We start from the raw sequence: 20,752 nt of genomic DNA on the forward strand, positions 1-20,752 counted from the left end.
AGTGATCTAAACATTTTGCTGATGTATTTCTATGCTCTTTTGTTAGTCTTTCAAAAGGTAATGATTGGGGAAAAAGAAGCACATAGAATTTTAAATTTTATTCTTAGAGGCATGGGTAACAGAATTTGAAATTGCCTTAGTCACAAAAGTAACTTAGTTTTAAATAATATTTTCTTTTGTAACTCAAGGTGCTTGACTCATTCTATTAGTAATACTTTTATAAGCCCTCCTAAGAGTTTAGTAACCCACATTAGGTTTCTAATATAATGGCATTTTCTTTCTAAATGTAGTGAAAATTGAGATAGTTATGTGGCAGTGTATAATATTAGTGGCTTAAAACAATAGTGATTTATTATTATTCATGATTCTGTGGGTTGGCCTGGCAATTCCTTTGCTGGTTTTGTGTGGTCTCATTTATGCAGCTGCATTTACTTTTGAGTGCTTTTGATGGTCCAACTTCAGGTCTGACAGTTGTTGCTGGCTGTTGTCTAGGCTGGGCAGTGGTCGCCAACTGGTGGTCTGCGGACCACTGGTGGTCCGTGAGGTCCGAAAGGTTGGCAACCCTGTTCTAGGGCACCTTACCATAAATGTTCTGCACATCGCCTGTCATTCTCTACTAGGATAGATAAGCTTCCTTATATGATAGTCTTAGCATTGATCCAGGAGGGGAAAAAATAGAAGCTATAAGGCCTTTTAACATCCAGCCTCTGAAACCACACAGCATCAGTTTTGCCACATTATTGGTTGCAGCAGTTCACAAGGGTAGCCCAAATAAAAAGGGGTGTGAAGTAGACTTCATCTCTGGATGAGAGGAGAGATAAAGTTTCATTTTAAACTTTAAGGTACATTCCTTTTCCCATGCATTCTGGCATGGGAAGAATTGTGGCCATTAACAAATCTACCATATGCTTTAAAAAAAATTCTGCCTATTTTCTCAAGATTATTTGTTCTATAACCTTCATACTGATTTCTTTATTTTAAAATACACTTTATTGGATTTTTACAGAGAGGAAGGGAGAGAGGGATAGAGAGTTAGAAACATCGATGAAAGGGAAACATAGATCAGTTGCCTCCTACACACCTCCTACTGGGGATGTGCCTGCAACCAAGGTACATGCCCTTGACTGGAATCGAACCTGGGACCTTTCAGTCTGCAGGCCGATGCTTTAGCCACTGAGTCAGTCCAGTTAGGGCTCTTTATTTTTTTAAAATACTGATTTCTTTAAACCTCTTTCTCCTTTACTGAAAATATTTTCACATTGAATTGAGGTTATTTTTAAAAATATATCCCAGGAGGTGGATATTTTCCTTATTAGAATGAATTCTTTTTTTTTTAGAATGAATTCTTTATAAGAATATTGTAAATCATACTCTGCTCAATCTTCTAAAATACTTAAGTCTATTATCTTCCCATATAGAAATCTTTTAATAAATTATTTACATGGTATAAGATATCTATCATTCTAAAAAGTCATCTCACAGTAATTTTTCAACAGAAAGGGGATCCATTTGTGCAAATCTGCTAAATTTAATCTTAACACCATATGAATAGTGTTTTAATGCCTTAAATCAATAATTGAAAGATGCTGAGAATAGTTTGGTTATAGACTTATAGATAAGACATGTGAAATTCATGCAATGTTTCCTAGAACTTTTCCTCCAGTTAAAAATACCTTAACAATAAAACTGTAGCAATACTGAATCTGCTATTGTGTTCCTAAAATCAGTTTGCTCATCAGTTTTGTTAAAACAATGATTTTCAAAAATGGTAATGTACAAATGTAGGCATAGTAACATTCCCCTATATTTTTCCTTTTGGAATAAAGTGCCTCATTAGTGTTCTTAAGGGTTGTTCCATGTGACTATCTGGTTGAAAGCAATGGTTCATGAGGTTTTTGTGGTAAAATAATAATAAAATCTTTAGACATAACAAGAATCTCCTTATATAGAATTCTGTATTCATCTCACAGAATTTGTATGTGCTTCTTTAATATTTTGCTCATAATAGTTGTTTCCCAAGTTTCTAGTATGGTAGTAAAGATCTCTTACAAATACTCTAAAATTTCTAGTTTCTGTATGTTAAGGGTCAGCTGTTTCAAAGCATCTTATATCAAAACCTTGGTAGCATGTGTGTATAAAATTATGATGTGTGTGTGTCTCTAAATACATAAACAGAGATATCTTAAGAAAACCAGTACTTGTTTTACAATGCAGTAGAGTTTACTGTAGAGATTTTTTATAGACATTTAAAAAATTTATTGACTTGAGAGACACACACACAGAGACATTGATTTATTGATCCACTTATTTATACATTTATTGGTTGATTCCTGTACATGCCCTGCCTGGGTATTGAACACGAAACTTTGGCATGTTGGGATGACACTCCAACCAACTGAGCTACCCAGCTAGGGCGTTTTTATAGAGATTTTTAATCTCCTTTTTATAAGGAGATAATTCTCACATTCTCCTTTCATACTGTTGTGCCATTCTTTCCTGGTAAAGCCTTTGATTTCTAAAAGAGGCACAAATTGGCTAAACTATTTAGAAGAGTCAGTACTCATGTGTTAGTATTTTAATAACTCTGACTTTAGAAACATAGTATTCTTGTTTTATATAAGAGGGACTAGTTTCAAAGGACTTTTAGTTTTGATTAGTTTGTATGCTATACTGCTGAGAGAGTTCTAGAATTCAGGTCTTATTCTAGTATAGTGTTTCTCAATCATTTCAAACTAATCACTGCAACTCATAAAAATTGAACTGTGTATCAGTGATCTAAACTTTTTTTTTTAAAAGGTAATTAAAAAAATCCTCAGTTGACATGCTTTTATTGATTTTAGAGAGGGAGGGGGAGAGAGAAACAAGTATCACTACTATCTAATTCCAATAACTTCTCTTTAAGCAAAGATTTTATTTCTAAATCTATAGCCCTTCATTTCTTCATGGTTGGATCATGAATGGCATAGCACCTCCTTCAATTATATATAGAATTACTTTCTAGTTATTTATTTCTCATTGTATTAAATGGGCAAATTTCTGTTTATTTATTGAAGTAGAATGGCATCATCTTATTCAGTAAATGTGAGATTTTGGGAAAGAACAGAAACTTAAATTCCTGATAGGTTTCTTAAGCCCTTTTCAGGAATCATCTAAAAGTTATATTGACTTTGCTTTTTAAGCAAGACTTTCTAGTTTTTTTACTTATAGATTTATGCTAACTATATATTATTAAGAATATGATTATAATAACATCTTAGGATTTTTTCTTCATGTATCCAGAGTAGAAATATAAAATCGTGTATCAGTTCTTCTGAGGAGCCAAAATAGATGTGAGTTAACATTTTGCATATCAAGGAGACTTTCTACTTGTGTCCATGTTAGGCACTAGAAAACTTGACTCCTAACTGTGGTCCTCGTAGTAGAGGGCTGTGAATAGAGTTAGGAGGTTTAGTACACTTACTTTGACAAGTATTTTGACCTCTCTTAGGGCAGATTTTGGTTATTTTGAAATTTTCTGAGTTTGATATGATGCTTTGAGTTGTTTTGAAACTATTTCATTAGGGGAATATACTATATAATAAAAGATTAGTATGCAAATTGGCCATCACTCCAAGACACAAGATGGCCACCCCCATGTTGTCAAAGATGGCTGTCCCCATGTGGACACAAGATGGCCACCACAAGATGGCTGGCAGGGGAGGGCAGTTGGGAGGGACCAGGCCAGCAAGGGAGGGCAGTTGGGGGGGGGTAGGCCTGCAGGGGAGGACAGTTAGGGGCGACCAGATTGGCAGGGGAGGGCAGTTAGGGGTGACCAGGCTGACGGGGGAGGGCAGTTAGGGGCAATCGGGCCAGCCGGGGAGCAGTTAGGTGTCAATCAGGCTGGCAGGGGAGTGGTTAGGTGTCAATCAGGCTGGCAGGCAGAAGCATATAGGGGCAATCAGGCAGAGGCAGGTGAGCAGTTGGGAGCCAGTAGTCCTGGATTGTGAGAGGGATGTCTGACTGCCCGTTTAGGCCCGATCCCACACCAGGATCGGGCCTAAACGGGTGGTCGGACATCCCTCAAGGGGTCCCAGATTGGAGAGTGTGCAGGCTGGGCTGAGGGACACCCCCCCCCCCCCCGTGCACGAATTTCATGCACCGGACCTCTAGTAAATATATAAAACAGGTAACAGCAACGAATGAATAGATTCCTTTGGCAGCTAGCTTTTTTCAGATGCGAACACCTTGCTTTTTCTTTTATAAAGGTAACATTTCAGTGTGACCATGAAATATAGAATATATAAAATACATACTTGAAAAAAATCCTTGGCTGGTGTGGCTTGTTGGTTGAGTGTTGTCCTGTGCACCAAAAGGTAGCCAGTTCGATTTCTGGTCAGGGCACATTCCCAGGTTGTGGGTTCAGTTGATGTTAAATTGATGTTTTTCTCTCTCCCTCCCCCCTCCCTCCCTCTCTTTCTTTCCCTCTAAAAAATCAATACAAACATATAGTTTAAAAAAATAATAAAAAGCCTGAACCTCTCCTCTTCATTCTGTCCAAAAAAAAAAAAAAAAATCAGTTATGAAATTAGTTCAGATATTTCTAGATAATAAAATAACTATAAAATCAGATCAGATCATATGCATAAATTTGTTTTTAAAAAATGTAATACAAGATGTTATCTTTATGTTTGTATATGTGGACCTAGTCTTATTTTTTAAATAGGTTTTTAAAAATGTTTTTCAGAGGAAGAGAGTGAGAGAGAGCAACATCAATGATGAGAGAGAATCATTGATTGGCTGCCTCCTGCACACCCCTTCCCGGGCATATGCCTTGACTGGGAATCGAACCCTGACCTCCTGGTTCATGCTAAACCACTGAATCACACCAGCCAGGCCTTTAACAGCTTTTTTCTTTTAAAGGTATAACTTTCCATAAATATTACTTGCTTAAAATGTACAAATTAATCATTTTAGGGAATTTAAAGAGTTGTGCAACCATTACACATTACAATTTTATTTTTTAAAAATATTTTTATTGATTTTAGAGAGGAAGGGAGAGGGAGACAGAAACATTAATGATGAGAGAGAATCATTGATAGGCTGCCTCCTGCACACGCCCTACTTGAGATGGAGCCCACAACCTGGGCATGTGCCCTTGACCAGAATCAAACCCGGGACTCATTAATCCACAGGCTGCTGACACTCTATCCACTGAGCCAAACCAGCTAGGGCACTACGTTACAATTTTAGAACATTTCCATCATCCCAAAAAAGATTCCTAATGCCATTTCACATTATTACTAGAGGCCAGGTGCACAAAATTCCTGCAGGGTAGGGTCCCTAGGCCTGGCCTCCCCACTTCCTCCTTCCCTTGCTCCCTCAGCACCCTGCCACTGCCTCTGGTCACCCGCCATGTTTCGCGCTGACCCTTGGTGGTCAGCACATGTCATAGTGAGAGATCGAACTCCTAGCGGACAATTGGCATATATTAGCCTTTTATATATATAGATAATATTTTAAATCCTCACCTGAGGATTTTTTTTAAAAAATTGATTTTAAAGACAGAGAGAAACATCGATGTGAGAGTTAAACATTGGTTGGTTGCCGAAACCGGTTTGGCTCAGTGGATAGAGCGTCGGCCTGCGGACTTAAGGGTCCCGGGTTCGATTCCGGTCAAGGGCATGTACCTTGGTTGCGGGCACATCCCCAGTGGGAGGTGTGCAGGAGGCAGCTGATTGATGTTTCTCTCTCATCGATGTTTCTAGCTCTCTATCCCTCTCCCTTCCTCTCTGTAAAATATCAATAAAATATATTTAAAAAAAACCCAACAAAATAAAAACATTGGTTGGTTGCCTCTCATACACACCCCACCCCAAGTGTATGGGATGATGTTCCAACTAAGCAATGGCAGCCAGGACTCACATTATTTTTGAAGGATGCTTAAAAATCCTGGATGGTTATGCCACCATTTATTTAGCCATCCTATTGATATTTAAGTTGTTACTAATTTTGAGATGTTAAATGAATAATTTCAGTGAGTCTGATTACATACACATTTTCTAAATCTTTTTTTAATTTTTATTGATTTTGGAGAAGAAGGGAGAGGGAGAGATAGAAATATCAATGATGAGAATCATTGATTGGCTGCCTACTGCATGCCCACCACTGGAGATTGAGCCCACACCCCAGGCATGTGCTATTGACCAGAATCAAACCCAGGACCCTTCAGTCCCCAGAATCAAACCCAGGACCCTTCAGTCCCCAGGCCGATGCTTTATCCACTGAGACAAACTGGCTAGGGCCAAATCTTTTCTTTAGTTGTTTAGGATATTTGACTAAATGATGAACTGGATCACAGGGAATGTACATTTTAAATGCTGATGTATATTGCCAAGTTGCCCTCCAACAAGGCCTTACCAGCTTATGCTCTCACCAACAATGGATGAGTGTGCTTCTGGGTAGTTTAAATTTTATGTATGGAAAGCAAATTATGAATCTTAGAGAATTTCAAAGCACAGTTTCAAAACCATTTTAAGTGTTTTGTTCTTTTTAAAATATATTTTACTGATTTTTTTACAGAGAGGAAACGAGAGGCATAGAGAGTCAGAAACATTGATGAGAGAAAAACATCAATCAGCTGCCTCCTGCACACCCCCTACTGGGATGTGCCTGCAACCAAGGTACATGCCCTTGACGAATGGAACCCAGGACCCTTCAGTCCGCAGACCGACGCTCTATCCACTGAGCCAAACTGGTCAGGGCCCATTTTAAGTGTTTTTATAAGAATTACTCTAGCCCTAGCCAGTAAACTCAGTGGATAGATAGTGTGTCGGCCTGTGGACTGAAGAGCCCTGGGTTTGATTCTGGTCAAGGTCACATGCCTGGGTTGTGGGCTCCATCCCAAGTAGAGGGCGTGTAGGAGGCAGTTGATCAATGATTCTCATCCATGTTTCTATCTCTCCTCCCTTCCTCTCTGAAATCAATAAAAAACGTGTGTGCGGTGTGTCTGTGTATTTATGTATGTGTGTGTGTGTGTGTGTGTGTGTGTGTGTGTGTATATAAGAATTACTCCAATTCTTTAAGGAAAGATTTTTGTTTAACAAGGCAAATAACTTGTAGTACATAGTATAGAAAGATTTATTTGGAGAAGAGTTAACATATACTTTAGAACTCAGTCATATTAGCTTCACGTAGGAATACCACTGTTCATGATGATAAGCAATCACAAAATCTGAGTTTTTATAAAATCAGTCTTTTTAAAATTGTATTTTGTAAGGATTGTCATTAAGTAGTGGGTGACCTAATTGTATTTACTTTTTTTTTTTTTTTTTTGCTCAGGATATATCAACCCAAGAAAGCAACATATTAGGGGCATTCTGTGATATGAATGTAAGTTTTTGCCTATTTTCATTCTTGGTTTTATGGAAAATTTTGTGGTTGTGCCCTTTTCCCCTCTTCCCCCATTTATGTCTTTTGAGTTTATTTTTATGTCTGATCAGTATTTTTCCAGTATTGGTAATAAAATAAAAATCATTCTTGATTTAGTTTTAAAATAACATTTTCTTTTTTCCCTCAGGATGTAGAAGTACCATTGCATTTGCTTCGTTATGTATGTTTGTTTTGTGGGAAAAACGGCCTTTCTCTCATGAAGGATTGCTTTGAATATGGAACTCCTGAAACTTTGCCATTTCTTATAGCACATGCATTTATTACAGTAGTATCTAATGTAAGTGTTCTTTGGAATTGGTTTTACTCTTGAGTACAGTGTCTAGATTTTAATAATGAATTTTATGTCCAGAAAAGGCAGATTTTGAATGATTTGCATGTACAATAACCTTTTTTTTCGCTATATTTTAAAAAAATTGAGTACAGAAACCTCCTTACAATATATATATATATATATATATATATATATATATATATATATATATATATATATATTTAGAAAGGGTCAAGATCTCTCTTATTTAATGTGTATACTATTTTCTTATACTAACAAATAACCAGAATTAAAAAAGAATTAATTAAAATCCAGAAAGCACTTCTGTGATGAATACTACTGTTTCAGTTTCTTAGGGCAGCCATGACAAAGGTACCACAAACTGTGACGTAAAACAATAGACATTTATTCTTTCATGATTCTGGAAACTAGAAGTCAAATCAGGTGTCAGCTGTTAGTTCCTTTTTTTTGGAGGTTCTTAAGAAGTGTGTGTTCTTGCCGAAACCGGTTTGGCTCAGTGGATAGAGCGTCGGTCTGTGGACTGAAGGGTCCCGGGTTCGATTCCGGTCAAGGGCATGTACCTTGGTTGCGGGCACGTCCCCAATGGGAGGTGTGCAGGAGGCAGCTGATTGATGTTTCTCTCTCATCGATGTTTCTAGCTCTCTATCCCTCTCCCTTCCTCTCTGTAAAATATCAATAAAATATATTTTAAAAAAAAAGAAGTCTGTGTTCTTGTCTCCCAGCATCTGGTAGTTGCTTGCAATCCTTGATGGTCCTTAGTTTAATAGAGATGTATCACTCCAATCTCTGCCTCCATCTTTACATGGCTTTCTCCTCTGTGTGTCTGTATCTAAATTTTCCTCTTCTTGTAAGGACACCAGTCATTGAACTAAGTTCTACCCTAATCTCGTGTGTCCTCACCTTACTTGATTATATCTTTAAAGCCTTCTTAAAATCTTAATTATAATAAAGTTAAATTTGTATAAATTAGTGAATTTAAGTTGAATAGGTAAATTTAGCCATTTACCTCTTACCTGAAATAATAAAAGACTAATATGCAAATCGACCAAATGGCAGAACAACTGGTCGCAATGATGCGCACTGACCACCAGGGGGCAGATGCTCAACGCAGGAGCTGCCCCCTGGTGGTCAATGTGCTCCCACAGGGGGAGTGCCGCTCAGCCAGAAGCCGGGCTCATGGCTGGCAAGCACAGCTGACACTGCTGGAGCCTCTCCCGACTCTGCGGCAGCACTAAAGATGTCTGACTGATGGCTTAGGCCCGCTCCCCATATATAAACCTCATTAATATATGCTCTCCCAGGGGGAGCGGGCCTAAGCCATCAGTCGGACATCCCCAAGGGCTCCTGGATTGTGAGAGGGCGCAGGCCAGGCTGAGGGACCCCCAGCCTCCAGTGCATGAATTTCATGCACTGGGCCTCTAGTCTGAAATACAAGATAGGCAGCTATGCAAAAAAATTGATTTTAACTTTCCCTGCCTGGGATTTTTTTTTTAACTGGGAAATTATCAGCATATATAAAACTGTTATCAAGTTAAGGTTCAAATCTGATAATAATTTCAGCCTATGCATTTATTTTAATCTCAAAAACTTGCTTCAGCAGTTCTTAACTAACACTGATTGTTTAGCAGATTTCTCAGTTTTGCACAAATATTACTCCACTAACTATATATGGATCCATTCTTAGTAATAATGGCTGCAGTCACAGGAGAAAAACAAATTTCTTTGGGTATGTTGTTTTCTTTTTTAAAAAAAATATATTTTATTGATTTTTTACAGAGAGGAAGGGAGAGGGATAGAGAATTAGAAACATCGATGAGAGAGAAACATCGATCAGCTGCCCCCTGCACAGCCCCCACTGGGGATGTGCCCACAACCAAGGTACATGCCCTTGACCGGAATCGAACGCGGGACCCTTCAGTCCGCAGGCCGACGCTCTATCCACTGAGCCAAACCGGTTTCGGCTGTTTTCTTACTTTTTGTTGGCATTTAGGTTTTCAGCAAAAGCAGTACAGGTTAGAGAAGTAGAATGTAGAGTCCTCATAGGTGTTTGCCCACTGACATCCAGGGTGAGTTATGCTTGATTTTAACTTACAGTATCCTACCTCAGCACTAGCTCTTTGCTTGAGTTAGTCATCTCAGACATACTAAACTACCTTTTATTAAAGGATCCACTAGAGCCATAGGATTTATTTCACTAAGAAGCATAAATGAGGCTTAATAAAGAAACCTCATGAATATATGCTTTGTAAAACAAATACAAGAAATTAAGAGATGTAATCAGAGATGCAAACTTGTAGGGGTTATATCAACACATCCAGTAGACATAGTAACAGTTTCTGAACTCGTGAGTCCTAAGACTACTTTTACAAAAATACTAAAAAGGACTATAAAACATCGGAACTTAAGCTAGGATACATTTTCACGTATCTCCACACTAGACAAGGAGAGTGGGTTGACAGTTCTGTCAAGTTTTCATTTCTCCATTTTTTTTTCAAAACTAGCAGAATACTGCCTGCTTTTCTGCTATTATAGGGGAGCAGGGAACAATTTTTCTATTTTTTAAAAAATATATTTTATTGATTTTTTACAGAGAGGAAGGGAGAGGGAGAGAGAGTTAGAAACATCGATGAGAGAGAAACATCGATCAGCTGCCTCCTGCACACCCCCTACTAGGGATGTGCCCGCAACCAAGGTATATGCCTTTGACCGGAATCGAACCTGGGACCCCTCAATCCGCAGGCTGACGCTCTATCCACTGAGCCAAACCGGTTTCGGCAACAATTTTTCTATTTACTGATTTTTTAAACATGTGCTTAGTAGAGCTACTAGATTTACCACCAAGAGGGGGAATGAACAAGATTTCTGATGGAAGGTATAGTACTATCTTGTAGTTTTTTTTTTCCAACTTTGTTTGAAACTAGCGCACAGACTACAAGCACTGTGAGGCCAGCTTCACTATTACTTTTCCTCCTTTTACGACCACTAAGATCTGTTCAGATCCGATGGGAAAGGGAACCAGAGGGTCAGGTTTTCAACGTCTAACTTTACCTTATTCTAAAACATAGGGCAGCAACAAGCTGGTATCCTCAGCTATGTCATTATCAGACGCTGCGAGGAAACATGGAGGCAACCTACAGAAAAAAGTGTGAAAGCTCTAAACCAAAAAGTTGTTTCAGTACATCCACCTGCATGGACCCAGGTGGGAGGCTCCCAAGCCCAGGTCCTGAGATATAGGAAAGGCGAGTGGCAGCTGCAGGTATTATGCTGACCTGAACTGTCAAAGTTTCTCCAGGTTGCTCTTGCATGCAGTTGGAGATATCTCGTGTGTGTTTTTGTTTTGTTTTTAATATCTTTTTATTGATTTCAGAGAGGGAGGGAGAGGGAGAGAGAGAGAGAAACATCAATGATGAGAGAGAATTATTGATTGGCTGCCTCCTGCATGCCCCCATCTGGGAATCTTTCCGTAACCTGCGCATACACCCTTGACTGGAATTGAACCTGGGACCCTTCAGTCTGAAGGCTGACACTCTATCCACTGAGCAAAACCAGCTAGGGCAGATACCTCGTGGTTTTAATGACTAATGAGATTGACAACCATTTCAAAGGCATATTAGCCACTCTAATAGTTTTTGAGAAGTACTGTGTAAGTCTTTTAGCTGCTTTTCTTTTAAATATATTTTTATTGATGTCAGAGAGGAAGGGAGAGGGAGAGAGAGAAACATCAATTGAGAATCATTGATCGGTTGCCTCCTGCACGCCCCTCGCCTGCGCGCCCCCCCCCCCCCCCCCCCATCCAGCCAGCAACCCAGGCATATGCCCTGACTGGGAATCGAACTATGACCTCCTGGTTCATAGGTCAAAGCTCAACCACTGAGCCACGCCGGCCAGGCAATCTTTTACCTGTTTTAAAAGTCAAATTGTTTCTTATTGATAGGTGGAGATTTCTTTATATGTTTTGGATATTAGTCTTTTGTGTTACATCTATGTATTGCTAATATCTTCTACTCTGAAGTCTGGTTTTTATTCTCTTGTCTCTTTTAAGAGTTATCCATCAAACTGTAATTTATAAAAAAAAAGTTTTATGGTTAATGTTTTATTTATGGTTGGAAAAGTCTTTAAGATCATGAGATATTTTTCTGTGTTCTAGAATTTTGATTGTTTTACTTTCACATTTTAATCTATAGGTCAGCTGGAATTATTTTATGTGTATGGCACGGGTAAGGGATCAAAATTCATTTTTTTAAATTTTTTAAAAAAATATATTTTATTGATATTTTACAGAGAGGAAGGGAGAGGGATAGAGAGCTAGAAACATCGATGAGAGAGAAACATCGATTAGCTGCCTCCTGCACACCTCCCACTGGGGATGTGCCCGCAACCCAGGTACATGCCCTTGACCGGAATCGAACCCGGGACCCTTCATTCCGCAGGCCGACGCTCTATCCACTGAGCCAAACCGGTTTCGGCAGTTCATTTTCTTTTTTATATAGACAACCACTGGTCTAACACTGTAGCAAAGGCAGTGTTTCTCCTTTTTTTCTACAGTATCCTTTTTACCATAAGTTAGGAACCTGTATGTGCATGGCTCTGGGATTTCTAGTTTATTCCATTAGTCCATTGCTTAATCTTGTGTTATTTGTATACCACCTTAATTTCTGGAGCTTTATGATCAGGGTTGCTATCTTGTAAAGCAGGTTCTATCTCTCTGTCATTTTTTAAAAATTGAGGTATAAGTGACATACAACATTATATTTAGGTATACAACATAATGATTTGATATTTGTATATATTGCAAAATGATAACCATAGAAAGTCTAGTTAACATCTGACATTCATAGTTAACAAGTTTATTTTTCTTGTGATGAGAACTTTAAAGAACTATTCTCTTGGCTACTTTCAGATACAAAATACAACATTATTAACTATAGTCACTGTGCTGTACATTATATCCCCATTTGCTGTCATTATTAAAGAATGTTTTATCTATTCTTGGACCTTTGCATTTGGAAACAGAGCCTAAAGTTCGTACATAAATTTTTTTGTTTGCATTGAATTTATAGATCAATTTGGGGAGAACTGTCATTTTTGTAATATGAGTCTCTAATCTGTAACTGTGACAAATGTGTTTTTAATAACAAGTTCTTTTTAAAAAAAATATATTTCTTTATTGATTTCAGAGAGGAAAGAAGAGGTAGAGAGAGATAGAAACATCAATGATAAGAGAGGATCATTGATAGGCTGCCTCCTGCATGCCCCCTTTTGGGGATCGAGCCCACAACCCAGGCATATGCCCTTGGCCAGAATCGAACCTGGGACCCTTCAGTCCACAGGCCAATTCTCCATCCACTGAGCCAAACTGGCTAGGGCTATTAACATGTTCTTTAATATTTCTCATAATTTTTGTTTCTATGTAGAGGTGTCATATGTCTTAGGTTATTCCTAGGCATATGCTATTTCTTGTTGTTGTAAAGAGAATATATATGTGTGTGTGTGTGTGTGTGTATATATGTATGTATATACGTTTTTAAATATTTGTTGAGAGTTTTATAGATGTCCCTCCCCCCCACCCCATTTCTCCACCTGGTTCCTGCCCCGCCCCAGGCCTTTGCCACTCTATTGTCTGTGTGCATAGGTAATGCATGTAAGATCTTTGTTTAATCTCTTCCTGCCCTCCCCACCCCTCTTCCCTCTGAGAATTGTCAGTGTGTTCCATTTCCATGCCTCTGATTCTATTCTGTTCATTAGATTTCTTACTCATTTATTTTGATTTTTAGATTCAGTTGTTGATAGATATATATTTATTGCCATTCTATTGTTCATATTTTTTATCTTTTTCGTCTTGTTCCTCTTCATAAAGAATACCCTTCAACATTTCATGTAGTACTGGTTTAGTGGTGATGAATTCCTTTAGCTTTTCTTAACTGTGAAGCTTTTTATCTGACCTTCAAGTCTAAATGATAGCTTTGCAGGGTAGAGTAATCTTGGTTGTAGGTCCTTGCTATTCATCACTTTGCATATTTCTTGCCACTCCCTTCTGGCATGCATAGTTTCTGTTGTGAAATTAGTGTTCCCTTGTAAGTAACTAATTGCTTTTCTCTTGCTGCTTTTAAGATTCTCTCTTTTAGCCCTTAGCATTTTAGTTGTTATGTGTCTTGGTGTGGCCTTCTTTGAGTTCCTCTTGTTTGGGACTCTGCTTCCTGGACTTGTAAGTCACTATTTTCATATTTTTGGATTCTTTTTTCTTTTTGCTCTTCTCATTGGATGTTTTTTTGCTTCCTCATATTTCAAATCATTGATTAGTTTCTCAGAATCCTCTTATCTACTGTTGAATCCCTGTATGTTATTCTTTATTTTAGTCAGTATATGATTAATTTCTGACTGATCCTTTTCCATGTCTTTGGCATTTTAAAAAATATATATATTTTGTTGATTTTTTACAGAGAGGAAGGGAGAGAGATAGAGAGTTAGATACATCGATGAGAGAGAAACATCAATCAGCTGCCTCCCGCACACCTCCTACTGGGGATGTGCCTGCAACCCAGGTACATGCCCTTGACCGGAATCGAACCTGGGACCTTTCAGTCCACAGGCCGACGCTCTATCCACTGAGCCAAACCGGTCAGGCATGTCTTTGGCATTCTAACTAAGATCCTGGAAAGTCTCACTAAGTTCCTTGAAGGTCTCATGAAGATTCCTGAGTAACTTTATAACCGTGGTTTTGAACTCTGTATTTAGCAGTTTGCTCTCTTCCATTTCTTTCATTTGTGACATGTTTTTTTCTCTCTGAATTTTGGCTGCTTCCCTGTGTTTGTTTATATGTATTGGGTAGAGCTGCTGTGTCTTCTGTAGTAGAGTGGCCTTGTGTAGTAGGTGTCCTATAGGGCCCAGTGGCTTAGCTTCCCCAGTTACCTGAGCTGGGCACTCTGCACCCTTTGTGGGCTGTGTGTACAGTCTTGTAGTTGAGACTTCATTGCTGTTGGTGTCACTGGGAGGAATTGACCTCCAGGCCAATTGGCTGTGAGGACCAGTTGCGACTACAGTGGGAAAGCTGCTGCGCAGGAGACACCCCTATGGAGCTGGACTTGCTTCATTGGGGGTTTGGTGCTCACTGAGCCTGCCCCTTGAGTGTGTCGCTTATGGATGTGTAGAGCTGTAATTTGGTATGGTCTGATGATGACCACTGGGCGCACTGGCTGTTGGGTCTCCAGGGGAAGTGCAAAGTCAACCACTGCCTGAAGCCACCTGGCAGGAGCTACAGAGAGATATGCAGATTCCTCCTATTCGTATCGGGTTTGGAAGTGCCTAGGTAAGGCCCAGCTATGCAGCAAGACAGGCTGGTGCTGGTGCTGGGTCTTGGGTCTTTTATTGATAGGTTTGGGGCACCTTGAGAGATTTTAGTGAAGTCTGAAGCCTGAGCAAGGACAGTTAATTTGTATGCAAAAGCTGCTGCACACAGTTTGGGTGGGGCTGCAAATTGGATAGGGCGGTGTCTCAGGGAATCACCAGGGGGGAGCGAATAGAAATGACTGCCAGTCAGGTCTGCTGACCTGGGAGGTCCCTGCACAGGAACAAAGACCCCTGGAAGCACCTTGGTCTGGGAGAATACGGCCTCTACATTCCTGTCCTGATGCCAGACAATCCAGTTCCTCCTCTTTATGTATCTGGGTTCCCCAGAGCATCGCCCTGGCACTGGAGCTAAGAGGAAGTGGAACCTTGTAAGTTCAGTTCGTGTAGCGGCCTTTCAAGAGGAACAGCTGGGTCACCAGCAGCCTCCTTGTAACTGAGCCCCAGTCCACGATCCTGTGCTTTGCAGAGACGATCTCCCTCTAGATCAAAAAAGGCACCGTTTTAGCGCCTCCTCCCCTTCTACCAGTTTCAGTGTGCTTTCTCCTTTACTTCTCTAGTTGTAGGGCTTCATTCAGCCAGCTTTCAGGTGGTTCTGGATGATGGTTATTCTGTATTTTAGTTGTAATTTTGATGTGGTTGTGGGAGGCGGCGAGTACAGGCATTTACCTATGTCATCATCTTGGTTCTTAAAGAGAATATTTTTGAAAACTGTAATTACTCTTTGTTCCTGGTATAGAGGATATATATACATATATATATGTGTATACACACACACACACACACACACACATATATAGATTTTGTGTGTATGTATGTGTACATATGTATGTATATTTATTTGTATTAACTTCTTAAGCAGCAATCTTGCTAAAATAGTTAATTACAAAAAACATTTATCTGAAAATTACTTTGGATTTTCTACTTATGTAATGATATCATCTCAAAGTAATCTTGATTTTAATTTTTCCTTTTATTTAGTCTCTTGCCAATTGCACTGTGTAGGCCCATCAATTCAAGTTGATTTGAAGGCATTCTTGTTTTGTTCCTGGTCTTAGGAGGAAAAGTTTTTACATTTCAACATTAGTATAGTATTTGCTATAGGACTTATGTAGGTATCTGATTAGATTAGAGTGAAGTCGTACATTCTGCATTTGCAAATTAGTTTTTCATTTGTATCCCTTAACTAGGCTTAGTATCATAGTTACTTGTTAGATGCTTTGCTTAGGATTTTTATTCTTATATTTAAACCATTATGAGAATAAAACTACTATAACATAAGCATATTAGATTTAGAAGTGGATTGGAATATCGTGCAGAAAAAAGGAAACATTTTATATCTTAGACTATAGTAACAGTAAAAGCTTAATTCATAAATGATTGTTTATATTGTAATCAATATGTGACTCCATAAAAAGTGTATATATTATCATTGATCTTAGAGGAAGGGAAGAAGAGAGAGAAACATCGATGTAAGAGAGAAACAATGATCAGTTGCCTCCCCCATGCATCCCAAGGTTGGGGATCAAACCTGCAACCTGGGTATGTGCCCTGACCGTGAATTGAACCTGCCGCCTTTTGGTGTATGGGATGACACTCCAACCAACTCACTGGCCAGGGCTAAGTATATTTGTTTTAAATGTATATGGAAATGACTAGAAATCAGAGGTAATTGATATTTTTTAGAAGGAATGGTGAGATGGTTTATTAGAAAACTAATTTAGCTCTGTAGTATTTGGGTTGCTACTATATTATTGGATAAGTGGTTGTCCCTTTTCAGCAAGAAGCTAATAATTTTTCAGATTGATTTTATGTTTGTGTATATTTATATATATAAATAAAATTAAATCCAAACTCCTTAACATATATAAAAAGTATATAGGTTAAATTAATTACTTGATAATGTGTATTATATTGTTTCTTAGTTTATTCTTTTGAAAATAGATAAAATGTATGTAGTTTAGATGCAACAAAATTCGAAATGATCTTGTTTTTAATTAAAGTGAAATATACATGTATTAATATATTTATTATACATTAATGCCATCTTTATGTTTCTTTATAGATTAGAATATGGCTGCATATTCCTGCTGTCATGCAGCACATTATCCCTTTTAGGACCTATGTTATCAGGTACGTTTATAAAATGTTTTCTGCCTGATTATCAGTGTAGTACATTTAAACAATTTATGACATAGTACAGAATCATATTGTTTTAAAGTCCTTTGTTTTCACATTCTTTAGAGAAAATTTTTATTCTCAATTCAGTGTGTAGTATTTTTTATGCATATGTAGGTTTATATTTAATGTTTGCTTTTAAAGCCATTTATGTCAAACTTTTTAAACATGGTATGTAAAAAGAATTAAAAGAGATTACTAATGGTTACATGGGATTCCACTATATTCAGTCAACAAATATATGCTAAGTGTTATGTTCTAAGCACTGGGGATATAACAGAAGAAAATATTTTTTTTGTGCAGCTAAGCACAAAATGAATAAATGACATAGTTCATCAGACAATGATTAGTATTAGAGAAAAATAGCAGCAAGGGTGGATTGAGAGTTCTAGAGGGTGGGTCACAATTTTAAATATGGGAATAGAGAAAGTCTCATGGAGGAGAAGGTGACAGTTGAGTTTTGTAAGTCTCAGCCTAGGCCGGAAACATATGAAGAGGATAAAGAAGAATTGTATTCATTAGACTTAGAGTATGAACTGTTAAGAATTCTAAGTTTGTATTTCTTGATAATAATTACAAGTTCTTTATACTTTTTTTCATTCCTTCGCAAATAATTGGGTGCATAATAATTTTTCATTGCTGTTTGAGTTGTTGGAGAAAGTGTCAGAAAAACAGATAGTGATGAATGCTACGCTAGTAAGGTAACATGATAGAGAGGGAATATGAGGCCTTTCTTAAAGTTGACATCTGAAGAACATGAATCATCTAATCAGATGATACTTAGGACATATTCCAGGTAGAAGGAATGTAAGGGCATAGGCTTTGAAGTTGGAAAGAATATGACATTAAAGAAACTAGAAGCGGACTGCTGTGGAGCATAGTGTATATGGGAGTATAATTATGATTTGAGGTTGGATAAGCAGGGACAGATTATTCAGGACCGTCAAGCCATTGTTGGAGTTTGGATTTAATTTTAGCAATGGGAATCTATTGAAGGGTTTTAAGCAGATGAGTTAGAATGGTTTTTAAAAGATTTCTTTGAACAAGACAGAGATGTCCACTCTTACCACTTATATTCAACACAGTGCTGGAAGTCCTAGCCAGAGCAATCGGGAAAGAGAAAGAAATAAAAGGCATCCAAATTGGGAATGAAGAAGTAGAAGTGTCACTTTTTGCAGATGAAGTGGTTCTTTTTATAGAAAACCCTAAAGGCTCCACCAAAAGAACAAATAACCCATTAGAAACAATAAACAACATAATAAATTTGTAGAATACAAAATCAGTGTACAAAAATCCACTGCAGTCCTATTACTAATAATGAAATTTCAGAAAAAGGAATGGAAAAAACACATAATTCCTTTTGCATTTGCAACAAAAAGAATAAAATGCTCAGGAATAAACTTACAGGTGTGAAAGACCTATATACTGATAACTACAAAACGATTGAGCCATAGCTGGTTTGGCTTAGTGGATAGAGCGTTGGCCTGTGGATTGAAGGGTCCTGGGTTCAATTCTGGTCAAGGGCACATGCCTGGGTTGTAGAGTTAGATTCCCAGTATGGGGCGTGCAGGAGGCAGCCGATCAGTGATTCTCATCATTGATGTTTCTATCTCTCCCTTTCCCTTCCTCTCCGAACTCAATAAAAATATATTTTAAATTTTTTTTATTTAAAAAAAATATTGAAAAAGACACTATGAAATTGAAAGATATTCAGTGCTCATGGATTGGAAGAACCAACATGGTTAAAATGTCTATAGTACCCAAAATAATATGCAGATTTGATGCAATCCCCATCAAAATCGCAATGACATTTTAAATTTATTATTTTTATTATTGTATTATTGACACTGTTACAGATGTCCCCCATTTGCCCCCTCCACCAAGCCCCTGCCCCAATGACCTTTTTAAAGAAATAGAACAAAAAAATAATCAGATTTCTATGGAACCACAAAAGATCCCAAATAGCCAGAGCAACCCTAGAAAAAGAACAAAGCTGAAGGTATCACACTACCTGACTTCAAATTATATTACAGAGCTACAGTAATCAAAACAGCATGGCCTTGGCAGAAAAATAGACACACAAATCAATAGAACAGAATTGACAACCCAGAAGTAAAATCACATGTATATGGGCAGATAATTTTTGACAACGTAGCCAAAAATATACAATGGAGAAAAAGTCTCTTTAGTAAATGGTACTGGGAAAATTGGAAAGCTACATGCAAAAGAATGAAACTAGGCTACAGTTTGTCCCTATATACAAAAGTTAATTCAAAATGGATCAAAGACCAAAATATAAGATCTGAAACAGTAAATTACATAGAAGAAAACATAGGTATTAAACATATGGACCTAGGTCTTAGAGAAAATTTTATGAATTTGACCCCAAATGCAAAGACATAAAGGGCAAAAATAATTGAATGGACTATGTCAAACTAAAAAGCTGCACAGCAAAAGAGACCACCAACAAAACAAAAAGGCAACCAACCAAATGGAGGAGATATTTGCAAACAACAGCTCTAACGAGGGGTTAATATCCAAAGTATATAAAGAAATCATACAACTTACCACCAAACAAAGAATCCAATTGAAAAATGGGCAGAGGATCTGAACAGACAACTTCTCCCAAGAAGACATACAAATGGCCAAAAGATACATGAACAGATGCTCAATTTCACTAGCTGTTAGGGAAATGCAAACCAAAACTACAATGAGATACCACCTCACACCTGTTAGAATGGCTATAATCACTGAGACAAGTGTTGGAGAGGGTATGGAGAAAAAGGAACCCTCATTCACTGCTGGTGAGAATGTAAAACAGCCACTGTGGAAAACAGTCTGAAGATTACTAAGAAAAATTCAGAATAGGGCTGCTGTATGACTTAGAATCCCCCCTTCTGGGTATCTACCTGAAAAATTTGGTAACATTTATTCGGAAAGACATATGCACAACCTGTGTTCATTGCAGCATTATTCATGGTGGCCAAAATATGGAGACAACCACACTGTCCTTCAATAGATGATTGGATAAAGAAGATGTGGTACATGCCCTGGTTCATATTGCTCAGTGGTTAAAGCATTGACCCTCAAACCAAAGGGTTTTGGGTTAGATTCCAGGTGAAGGGCATGTATTTGGGTTGCAGGTTCAATCTCCAGCCCAGTCGGGGTGTAATGAGAGGCAACCACTTGATGTCTCTCTCCCACATTGATGTTTCTCTTTCTCCCTCCCTTTAATTTCATTCAAAAATTAAATGGGAAAAATATCCTTAGGTGAGGATTAACAACAACAAAAAAGATGTACTTATTTACAATGGAATACTACTAAGCCATAAGAAAAGATGAAATATGGCCATTTGCGACAAACATGGATAGATCTTGAGAATGTTATGCTAAGCAAAATAAGTCAGTCAGAAAAAGCTAAGAACCATATGATTTCACTCATATGTGAGATATAAAACTGAAACTCAGACACAAACAACAGGATGGTGGTTACCAGAGGAAAGGGGGGTG

The 20,752-nt window shown here is 38.1% G+C and overlaps 1 protein-coding gene across 5 annotated transcripts in view; it reads left to right on the top strand.

Annotated features, from left to right (window-relative positions):
- USP34 (ubiquitin specific peptidase 34) overlaps nucleotides 1–20,752 on the top strand; it is a 241,327-nt gene that overhangs the window by 42,484 nt on the left and 178,091 nt on the right. For all 5 annotated transcript variants that reach the window (XM_080686042.1, XM_080686046.1, XM_080686043.1 and 2 more), the window contains exons 4-6: nucleotides 7,318–7,368; nucleotides 7,556–7,705; nucleotides 17,130–17,197. In XM_080686042.1, coding sequence (XP_080542168.1) covers nucleotides 7,318–7,368; nucleotides 7,556–7,705; nucleotides 17,130–17,197 — 269 coding nt within the window. The remainder of the gene's footprint in view (nucleotides 1–7,317; nucleotides 7,369–7,555; nucleotides 7,706–17,129; nucleotides 17,198–20,752) is intronic.

The sequence above is a fragment of the Plecotus auritus genome (assembly GCF_963455305.1).
Source record: "Plecotus auritus genome assembly, chromosome: 8".
NCBI lineage: Eukaryota > Metazoa > Chordata > Mammalia > Chiroptera > Vespertilionidae > Plecotus > Plecotus auritus.